Here is an 11,389-nt window from a genome sequence, read left to right as displayed (position 1 = left end):
TAAAATGCCCTAAGGAGATTCTTTCAAACACAAGACACTGCACGCAGAAATCAAAGCAGCCATCAAAGTGATCAGGCTGCTTGGCCTGCTGACCCTGAATGCTTTTCTTGTGGCAGACACTGCAGCTGACCTCCTTGTTCACAGCCTTGGCTTGCGATCCCAACACAGCCCAGCCCTGGCGAGGGCAAGTTCCCCAGGAGCTGTGCTGGTACGGCAGCCAGCGAGCCTGCTGGCTCTTTGCTTGTTTTCAGAAAAAATAAAGAGACTCGCTCTTTGGAGATGCTAATTTATCCCTTTTCACAGTCAGCGAGCTTGCTTATGGCAAGGAAAGGAAAACAAACAGTCAAACATCTTCAAGGTCTAGTGCATCCATGTACAAATGCAGCTGCAGCTGGCGTGGAGGCGGCGGCATGCGGAGGGGGACGCGCTGCGGTCTGTAGGCAGACAAGCTGCTCTTGCACAGGCGGCCTGAGCTCACAGTTCAAGTGCACGGATGAAATAATCAGGGAAAGTGGGAGGATTTCTGACCCTGGTCACTGCTGTGCCCACCACGGCTGCTCAGAGCTCGCTGTGCAGCCTCCTCCTCCAGCCCCCAAGCAGCAGTGACAGTGGTGCAGGTGGGAGGCTCGGCTGTGCGCGCACACCTGTGGCAATAAAACCACCCAGGCTGTCTGAGAGAGGATGGAGAGTGGGCAGCAGCTTGGGTCCCTGCTCTTGTGGATGCAGGGGTGATGGTGGCTGCATGGCAAGAGCTGTGGTAGGTCCCTGCCTAGCAGAGAGGAAGGGTTTGGGGATAGCAGTAGAGCTGATGAAGGTTTAAGGGCAGATATAAGAGCCAAATATTTAGGGTGGCATGTTGTGAAATTCAGTAGGAGAAGGTATAAGCTGCACGTTGTTCACTGCAAAGGGGCCAGCTCAAATCACCACCTCTTCTGAAAAAAAAAATAAAAAATAAAAACAAACAAAACCAAACCTGGTTATTACCAGTGCACACCACGCAAACAGCAGCATCTCCAGGGTAGCACTGCACTGTGACAGCAGAGGAGCAGGACAGCCTGGCAAGGGCACAAAAACATAATTCAGAGCCTGGCAGAACAGCCCTGCCGCACTGGGCTGCCCACACACATCCGCTCCATTAGCACATCAGCATCCCAGGTGTGATTAGGGATGCTAAGGATGGGGCTGCGTCCCTGAAGACTCAGCGATGCTGCAGGATCACAGCATTTGGCAGAACAAGATGAGAAGTGACAGCTGAAACCGGTTACAAAGACGTTGCTGGCATTTGGGAAGAAGCTTGGATAATACAGGTCACTGGTTTCCATTGGTGTTGCTAACATCGTAACACTTCTCATACACTGGCAACTCCATTTCTTCTCGCCTTTAATATTCCCCCAGTTTAAAGTTCAAATAAAGTCTTGCTTTCTGCTTCTGCTGTGCCTGTTAGTAACATTTAAGGGAGGGAAATAAGAACCAAGCCCCAGCTCTCTCTCTTGGACAGATTATTCCATCCTGGAGGTTACTAAAGAGGATGGTATCCCTCCGTAGGATTCAATGATCAGAAACTGGAATAAAACTGGGACATGAATCAGACTAAGTGTAGAAAAATGAATAATTCTGCTATTCAAAATCCATGAAACAGAACAAGAGATTTTAACATATGAAAGGCTCCAGGGGAAAAAAAAATAAAAATATATAAAAAAATAAAAAAGTGCATCGCCAGGCTGTTTTGTAACATTCCCAGCTCAGAACTGATCCCCAAGACTTGACTGACCAAGCTGACTTCAGAAGGGTGAGGAAACAAGATGGATACAACAGAAACTCTGAAGCTGTCTTGGGCAAAACCTGGAGCAAAATACCTGATTTTTAGGACCAGAAAATGCAAAACTAAAGATATCACAAAAAGCAAACACAGAGGCTGATTGCTGTTGTGTTTGTGGAAATCATAGCCTCACCATGGTGGTTCGTGCTTTCCCACCAATACAGCTCCACTGACCGCAAGTGGAAGAAGACCAAAGGCACAGAAACCTGCCTGCAATCACCTCACAACCTTTTTTTATTATTATTATTTTTTATTTTTTGATTTCCCTTCCACCCCCTTCCTTCTGGTTGCCAAATACTTACTTTGTCTGGGTCATCTTCCCAGCCATAAGGGGCTCAGGATATTTCATCTGCAGCTGGCTGGTAGGATGAGCTATGTAATTCCCACTTCCCCAGCTGTTTTCAGGGCTGTCGTCCACGATATCACCTCATTCTCCAGTGAGCTAATTCACATAACCTATAGCACATCCCTTTTGCATAAGCTTCTCTCCAGGCATTTCTCTAGAAACTAGACTCAAAGCCAGTTGTGCAGAGACAGACAGACACACCTGTGAGATGGAAAACACATCCAGTGCTAAGGAAAACCTCCTGTGACAGCCCCACCTGCCTTGATAGCCCCTATGGGCTCTGCCTTGCTGCAGTGATGCCTTTTTGTAAGGTATTTTGTCTCCACCCATAAAACCTTTTTGGTCTCCAGCCCTTTAAGTTTGGGCAAGCCAAAGTCCTGAGTCCTGGAGAAAGCTTTCTCAGAGCTGCTTGTTAGCAGTGCTGCTAGTGAGTTCTCTGTGCTTATCTCATCCTACCCCTGAGGCTGGTTTAATGCCTTATTATGATGCTTGTGGCAAAATAATCTGTCTATGAAAGGTCCTCAGCCTCTGCCGGAATCTAGTTTCACCAGGTAGGTCAAATTCTGCAGTAAGGATAAAAAAAATCCAAATATATCTTAATTTAAAGACAGGAGGATGGAAGCTTTAAAGATGTAAGAAACTCTAAGGATGTGATATCACACTACACACTGTGTGGAAAATAAAGTCTGTATAACAGATAGTGTAAGGGCAGTACTAAGAATGAGCAAATCAGCACAAAATCTTTCCTTAAGGGCTGCTGAACAAAAACGTAGGTAAACAGGCACTAGTTTGCAAAGGTGAGGAAAAAGTAGGAACTGGTAGGATTTTGCATGCTAAATTTATGCACTGAGATTAAATCAGAGTTGTCCAGAAAACAGGATTAAATCCAGAAAAATTAATATCCCAACTTTTATCTGTAGTGATAAACGCTTTGAGAATGAAGTCCCTACTAAGGAAAAAACCTGCAAGGGAGTTTTTAGTACTTTATTGCTATGCATGCCACTGCTTTTAACTGCAGCTTGCATTAAAAGTGATAAATTGGGCCAGAAAAGTCTGAAGCATACCAAGGAACCGCACAACAGGGAAAGCAACAGGTTGCATTTAGCAAAGAGCTAAGGGAATATTAATATCCACAAACAGCTGGTTTCTGTATTCACTGGCAGAGGAGGGAAGTGCAATTTGGGCTGGGCAAGGTGTCCAGTGAGATGATGTTAGTCGTTTTCAGAGCTAATTGATCAAGCAAAATGAAGGAGCCCTGTGACAAATCACCTCCAGTTAGTAGGTTTGATCTGACAGAAATACAAGATCAGAACTGGGAGTTTGGCTGCCCTAATTTACATCAAAAGCGTAATTATGTGCAAAACACAGATGTTGCACACAGAGTCATTTTTTCCAGTTTGTGGGTGTTTTATGGGATCAGGTTTAGGTTCTGCCACGCAGGGTACCCCTTTCGCCTCTTTGCCTTTCCTCCCCATTACTTTGCTCTTCCAGTTCCACAGGTGTTAGGTCTGATACCCAGACACAAACACAGAAGCATTCTGCATGCAGCTTAATGCAGGTTTCATAGGTCTATTTTCAGAGTGTCTTCATTTTTTTCAAAGAATGGGAGAAGCACAAGTCAAAAGCTCTTTGACCTGTGTAAATGGAAACACCTACAACTCCACAACAAGCACACAAGGTGTCTATCCCAATAAATGCAGCTCCTCGCAGCACTGCTTTCACAACGTGCTGTATGCTTCAGATCCTCCGAACTCTCCTTTTTCTTCTGGCTGGAGCTTGGCCCATGGTAACATCTAGCAAAAGCTGGGAAGATTTTTATTTTATATTTCAATGCAAGCCTGGAGAGCTCCAAAGTGAACAGAAACATTAATTCTATCAGCGTGGTAGTTCTCTGGTTTTTCCTATATTTCCCAAAGGCACCATATGTCATAGTGAAAATATTAATTCTTGGGAGTTGCTAGAGAATTAACATAAATTAAGCCAAGAACAGTTACTGCATTCTGTAAGTATTTAAAGTAGTATCTTTATGTGTCTTTTGTTTTAGGGTAAATCCTATACGCATCCGATATGTTCAAATACTTTAGCAAAATTTCTAAATTCTATAGGATTTTTCCACAAAGTCAAGAAGCAACATTTGGAATCAGTATCTAAACAGCTTCATTTTCTTAAGGCAAACCTTTTCAGTATTTATCTGACAATTCTGTTTCTAAATATAAATGTGTTTAAGTTTTTGAAGGCTGGCTACTGCTATATGAATACCCAGCTGCGTGTAGCTGCAGAAATTGCACATCCAAATCAGGTGCAGAGGAATATGCATCACACTCTATATTTTGCCTCTTAGCATCTTTAAAAAAAAATTATGCTGATAGGTTGTGCTGTTTTAATTTTAGAAACATGAAATATTGTGTTCCTCCAGGTGTAGATCCCAGTTCAGGAGCAGTTGTTTGGCAGCAGGAGCAGTTCACAACGGGTGTAACAGAGCACATCCTCACGCAGCGATTGCAAAGGATGTACCTTTCTATCTGCATCTATACGCTTTGTTGTGGATCCACGTTAGACTATGGCTCATGCAAGGAAAGGGGTGTAACACTGCAATTACCTCCATGTCATATAGATAGAAGTCTGACTCAGAGCTATTCAATATTCTACCTGATAAAATGTAAAGTAGCTACTCCGATTGCAGGAGGCACAGGTGGAAAAAGCCAGTAGGTTAATCTCCAGCTCCTTGCTGGACATGGCTGTGTACAAGCAGGCCTGATCGAAAGCTTTGCTTGACAGTTATCAAGCCCCAGAGAATGAGGCTAAATGCTTGGGTTTGTCACATAACGGGAAGGTTATCACCCTGTCTGCAGTGCTCGTGCACGTAACACCACTGCAAGGAAGCCATCAGCCATTTGTCAGGAGCAGAAACAGCCCAAATGGCACTAGATTTTGTTACCTTGTCAACCAACACACAACTCAGTTTTGCTTCGGTGGATGTTTTGCATCTTCAGGCATGAGGTGCTGTTTTTCTCTGTGCTGGGGACACAGAATAACAAGTGACAAAAATAAACCACAGACAGACAAATGGGAAAAAAATCTGTTATTTCTGAGCGTTTTGTAGAATCAGAATCATTCAATACATTATTTCTTTTTCTTACAAGTCTGTCATCCTGCACCTCTGGCTGTGTTTGCCTTGCTGTTGGACATGCAACGTGAGTTTGAGCACTGCAGTCATCCAGTGCTGAAAAACAGAGCAAGATGCCTGGGACTCATCCGTACGCAGGCTGGTTTGCTGGCTGCAGTGTTTGATTGACATGTCCTTATAGAAACAATAAGACATTAAAAAAACAAACAAGGCATTTGGTGTTCAGGTTGCTGCTGCTCTTAGACCATGTGGCGCTTTCAGCCAGAGGTTTCCAGGGAAGAGAACTGTCCTCAGCTGCCTCTGCATCAGCCATCAGGGGATGAAATCTGTGTGGGGAAACGAGATGAGGCCACTGAGCGAGAGAATAAATCAGTGTCACGTACTGAGAAGGAATGGTGCAGAATTAATTATTTTCCCTTGTAAATCTTTTGCCTAGTGCCAGTGGTTTAATTCATTTTCCAGGACTTTGTACAACTGAGCCTCCATGAAATATATATGTAGGCACCGAGGTATTTTTTACTCTCTCTCCAACATGGAAACACTGTCAGGGACATTAAGAATAGAAGACACCTCAAGATCACTCCACCTGCTCAACTACTACTGCAATTATGTGTTAATCTATGATGGATAGCCGAGGAGTAGCCGATTGAGCTGGCTTTTATCCACATTAATAGACTAATTGCACATGAATCATTCTGATTGCAAAGGAGGCTCTTGCAGGACTGACATTGCCTGAAGGATGAACAAAGGTCTCAGCCTTGTTTAAGTTAAGAGAAGTGACCAGTTCCAAAATCATAACTTTTGCATTTAGATAGTCAAGACTTACCTCTTCTATCTGCTCCGTAACATCCAGAGATATCACAACCACCTGGATATCCCGACTGGCCAGGCTGTCCCCTGACACCAGGAAAACCTTGAGGCCCCGTGTTCCCAGGGTAACCCTTTGGACCTGGTTTTCCCAGCACGACTTCTCCTGGTGGGCCTAAAGAAGGAGAACCACAGTAAGCCATAGCACATCCACTGCTTTGGTGTAACACCTCTTCTATACTTTCCTCATCCTACTTTTCTGAATATTGTTTCCTCATTTAGGGGAAAAAAGTTGGGCCTCTTCTGAATCCCAGTAACCAGAGGTCTTATCCTTGACCTTAAAGGTGCCCAGCTTGGCTGAAAACGAAGCCTGGTTATGAGAATCCAAAGCAAGCTCACTTAAGCATCAATGCAGAAAGTCACCTTAACTCCAGGATCCATCTCAGACTCACAGTTGTTGTAACTTTATATCTCAACTATAAAAATTTAAATACAGAAGAATATGTTTGGCCACACTCTCTTATCAGTGCCTGTTTTGTTAAGTCAGTGGTAAACCCCACCTTGATTTCAAGTAACAAGGATCAGGATGGAGGAGCACACCAAATCCTAACAGATTACTTAGAAACCCTTGTGTTTCACAAGCTGAATTTTCAAAGAGATTCTATCCCTTGAACAGCTGTTCTTGTATGCATAAAGGCAGTAAAAGTAAAACTCCCTGGATGTGCTTCAGGTCCTTAAAATACATCGTTACATAAGAATGGGAACCAAAGGAAGGAGGCTGCCTGGAACAGTCTCGTGTCTTAGCAGAGAGGAACCAGCCAGGATGCTGCGGTGGGAAGGTTGATCAGTTCCACCACAGTGGTCCTAAGGCTGAAGATGCTCTGAATCTGGCAGCCAGTGAGCTCCAATGGCTCCTTGGGGTCAAGGCAGAGAGGTTGCATTTACCTGTTCTACCTCTGGGTCCTTGAATCCCTTCCTCGTTGACTCCAGGCATCCCTTTTTCTCCCTTAGGTCCTGGGGCACCTAATCACAGAAAACAAAGAAGTTTCACTACACTTCACTTCACTACATTTCGCATTTCATCCTCAGTTAATACTCCCATGACCTCCCCACCAGGCTCTTCCTAGAAGTTGAACTGAAAGAAGGTCACAACCTCTTGTGTAACAGAAATACACATTTCTTTGAATTTTCTCAATGCACCTACTCTCTTTTGCAGAGCAAACAATTGTCTATGACAAACAGTACTCTATCCAGAATTGATCTGCAGCCTTAAGTAGCTGAAAAAGGAGATTTTCACAGAAAAATTCAAAACATTACTGTTACTGCACTGGGCTGAGTATGAGGTCCACCCTCATGTTATTCATGATTCATTGCTCATGAATCATCTCATTGACCACATACCAGTAAGTCAGGCTGTTTCACTGTTTTCTCATGAAATTGCTAGCAAAAGCAGTACATCTCAATAGAAAAGGTACATTTTGACAAAATACCATTATTTTGTTATTTTTAAAATGAAAATATTTTGATCAGCCCTGTCCTTAAGATTGTTTCTCAGTGAGATCCGTCTTCTGACGTCTCCTCACTCAGCAGGCTGGAAACATCTGCAGGTTGTTACTTTCCTTTTCTTTTCAGCGTCATTTTGATAAGCTCCACAAATCCCAGCTATATCTGAATATTGCCATGGAGTGACACAGTGTGTCTCTAGTTACTTAGAGGTGTTAGGTCACTGCTGAAACCAAGATTTATTTTATCTTGACAGGTAAATGTCTGCAAATCCAAACAAAATATATTTCCAACATTCACAATCTTGTGCAATAACTGGTACCCCTTCTTCAGATTATATTAATCCATTTTTTTTTTTTAGTCCTATGCAAGGCTCTTGTTGCTCATACCATGCCAGAAGCCTTATAAATGCTTCTGTCCATACCTCTTTCTCCAGGATACCCATCTTTTCCTGGCTGGCCAGGGATGCCATTTTCTCCTCTTTCTCCATTGCTCCCAGGGGGACCTGGAGGACCTGGTGGTCCTGGTTCTCCTGGCTTTAACCTTTCTTCCCAAACAGGAACTGGTTTCCTTGCATGTTCATGAATGAATGAGTCAAACTTCAACACATGAGCTGAGAAAGCAAGACAGAAAATGAAAGTTTGCTTGCCTGGGGAATTCAGGAAAGAGACTAAATCTGAGGATGTTGCCTAAAAAGTTCCTTAAAACTACCATTTAGTGTGAAAACGTTATCAGCTCAAACTGAGAAAGCCAGAAGCTGAGGAGGAGGATGGACAGCTGAGTCATTGTTTTGCTGTCTGACCTTGGGCAAACCACCGCTCCTCTTTGTGCATCACAGCACAGGAGCTTTACCAAAACTGACTCATCTCAAGAGGAATCCACACAAATCACTGGAAGAATCATTTCTTTCATAACTGAACCTCTACCTTTTGAGAGAAAAGGAACGTTTACAAGGAAAAAAGGGGTTTTCCTAAAAAATATTTAATGAATCTTTGCGCTAATACCACCCAATAAACCAAAGTAGCATTGAGAGCCTGTGGTGGGACATCAGCTATGCATGGTGCTCGGTATGGCACAGGACAGGGGAGATCCCTGGCTCACTACAGCTTCATGCCATCTTCCAGTATGGTTTTGTTCACTGCTGCTGGAGAGGCTTTGACAAACCTGGGAGTCAGGTTGGTTATACTCACTCTGAATCATTCGCTCACAAGCCTGGGTGACGAGCTGGTAAATTGTGGCCAAGGACTGTGGTTCGCCCTAAAATGAAGCAACATATATAAAAAAATAAATAAAACAAGCATTAATATCTTTTATTAATATGTTTTAGAAAGGATCGATATCATAACGCAGGATAGCTTTCTGCCTATTATTTTGTCAGCTTGAGTAACAGAGATATTAATCACTATAAAATGTGCCTTTATTTATTTATCACAAAGTTCTGAAGCCGTGAAATTGTGATTGGAAAGCATCAATAATTGCTTTTCTCCCACACAGAAAAGCACAGAAAAACAGACTGAATCGCTATGATAACCGAAGGTACCAAAAGAGGGAGAGTAAATTTCTCTCAAATTTCATCAAAATTGATAAGACGCTAACTTAATATTCTGTGATATGTAAAACTTTAAACATGATCAGATATTACAGTGTCCTATCATTGTCTAAATCTTTTATGAATATTGATTCTTACTCTTCCTGTATTCTGAATAAGTTATATCTGATGGTTTCTTTGTAAAGTTTTAGTAACGCAGGGAGATGTAATAAAAATGTAAAAAGCTGCTTTAAAATGAACACTGACTCTATTTCTGAAAATTCATAGCTAACACATTGAAAATTTCTGGAACCATTTCTAAAATATATATCTCTGGCTGGACTGCCGTGCAAATTACACAGAATTAAACAAAAGCTTGGCAAAACACCCATGGGAGGTAACAAGCAAAGTTTCACTGGGGTGGAGAAGTATAGAAAAGGAAAAGCCGGTGGGAATGGAAGGAGAATGATATTAAAATTATAATTCTGAGGAATTAACTTGAAACAAAAGCTGTCTGTCAAAAGTAGCTTGCTCCTGCCTGAAGCTTAATTCACCTAAGTCAATCTTTGCAATGAGACTTGGTATCCTAGACAGAAACAGGATTTCTTTTTAACCATAGGTCAGGATGAGCAAAGCTTCCTCTCACAATAAAAGAAAGAAAACCTTCAAAGGCAGTGTGGCTCTCCTGACCTCAAAAGGCTCTGTGCTAGAGAATGCCAGGGGTTCGTGACAAATGAGCCCCTAGTACAGAGAAAAAAAAAAAAAAAAAGAAAAAAACAAAACAAAACACAGTGAAATCCAGTGGTTTTGGTTTTAACATCTCAGCAAAGAATAGATTTGCAATTGGCTTTTCTTCTTTGCTACTACAATTGGCACTAAGCAGCTGTTTATTATTTATATCCCATCAGAAGAGCCAGTGCAGGTGAGTGGAAAGCCACAAGATATAGGTATGTTAGGCTATTCGGCACTAAAAAGGTCTTTACATGCTGTAAGCACAAAGCAAATTACCACATCCACTCTTTTGAGTGTAGGATGTAGGTGTGCAGCTGCCCAGTAGCAGAAAAACTTACTTTCTCTCCTCTTTCTCCTTTTGGACCCGGCAGTCCCTACAAGGAAAGCAAAAAAGTCAATGTCTAGGAAGAGGAGGAGAAGAAAATAAAAGATTGATGTGGGTGCAGGTTACATCAGCAGGACATAAAGCACCAGGTCTGTGTGCCACACACTCATAACTTCCTTGACCTGATGACATTGACTAAAAGATCTTTGATCTCACAGGAATATTTAGGTCTCTTTTTTTAAGGAAAAGAATAACAAAGCAGCAGCTGGAGCAGTGGCGCCATGCACCATCAATGGGGATGCAGAAATCCCATAGATAGAAACTTAGAAGAGGTTTCCTAACATAGTGGGTGGTTTTTAACTTCTGGGAATAAACATCTGACATCTAGACACAAGGTTGCCCCTAACAGCCCAGTGCTCTTAGGGTTTAGATGCTGAATTTTGTGTAGCTGTAAATGTACGGTGATTGTGAATTAAAACTCTTTTTTAGACACTGAGGGAGAGCTGCCATGGGAACAGCTTGCTTGCACTTGGTGTTTTCATGACTTGGCCTTCCCTGAGACCCCCAAGCAGAAACTTACTGTTGGCCCAACGTCACCCGGAGGTCCCTTCTCACCACTGCTGCCTCGGGAGCCTGTCACTCCTTGGAAACCCTGCAGACATTAATTACAAGATGCAGATGAAAGTCCAGACACTTCCTAACTTTCTTTTGCTTTCTCTTCAAGGCTGACGTCTCCTTACAGCTCCAGGGCCACCAGCAGCTTGAGTTTGGAGGACTCCAGCAAGAGCATTGTAACCTGAAGGTTTTTGTGAATACCTCATCCAGCCACGAGGACAATGCCAAGAGTGTATCATGTGTGAGTCATCCTCACATCATCTCCTATTAGTATTTCAACTACAGTCAGGCCAGCAAAGCTGAGTTTTACCAATGAACTGCAACGTGTTGTTTTACCCTACAGGCTTTAGCTCCTTCATTATATATTCAGATTTAGAGACAGCCTAGAGCATAACCCTTTTCTTCAGACTGCTAATACCATGCTGCTGGCTTTTTTTCTTTTTTCTTTTTTTTTTTTTTCCCCCCTTTAAAACCTGTGTTTGCCTTTAAAACTTTACAACAGTAACTGCAGGTTAGAGGGTGGGAAGTGAGCATCACTTGGTCCTCTCCTATTTATGAAGTTTCTGTGTCCTTTGGAGCCTTTAAAG

The 11,389-nt window shown here is 42.7% G+C and overlaps 1 protein-coding gene across 2 annotated transcripts in view; it reads right to left on the bottom strand.

Annotated features, from left to right (window-relative positions):
* Nucleotides 1–5,230: 5,230 nt before the first annotated feature.
* The window catches only part of COL20A1 (collagen type XX alpha 1 chain), a 44,597-nt gene continuing 38,438 nt past the window's right edge, over nucleotides 5,231–11,389 (bottom strand). For both annotated transcript variants that reach the window (XM_072026366.1, XM_072026367.1), the window contains 7 exons: nucleotides 10,768–10,839; nucleotides 10,201–10,236; nucleotides 8,793–8,859; nucleotides 8,027–8,215; nucleotides 7,045–7,122; nucleotides 6,119–6,274; nucleotides 5,231–5,618 (listed from right to left, as the gene is read on the bottom strand). In XM_072026366.1, the coding sequence (XP_071882467.1) occupies nucleotides 5,605–5,618; nucleotides 6,119–6,274; nucleotides 7,045–7,122; nucleotides 8,027–8,215; nucleotides 8,793–8,859; nucleotides 10,201–10,236; nucleotides 10,768–10,839 (612 nt within the window). In that variant the 3' untranslated portion in view covers nucleotides 5,231–5,604. The remainder of the gene's footprint in view (nucleotides 5,619–6,118; nucleotides 6,275–7,044; nucleotides 7,123–8,026; nucleotides 8,216–8,792; nucleotides 8,860–10,200; nucleotides 10,237–10,767; nucleotides 10,840–11,389) is intronic.

The sequence above is a fragment of the Anas platyrhynchos genome, chromosome 21 (genome assembly GCF_047663525.1).
Source record: "Anas platyrhynchos isolate ZD024472 breed Pekin duck chromosome 21, IASCAAS_PekinDuck_T2T, whole genome shotgun sequence".
NCBI classification, from domain to species: Eukaryota; Metazoa; Chordata; class Aves; order Anseriformes; family Anatidae; genus Anas; species Anas platyrhynchos.
Note: the sequence above shows the minus strand (reverse complement) of the source record. Positions and strands in the feature narration are given on the sequence as shown.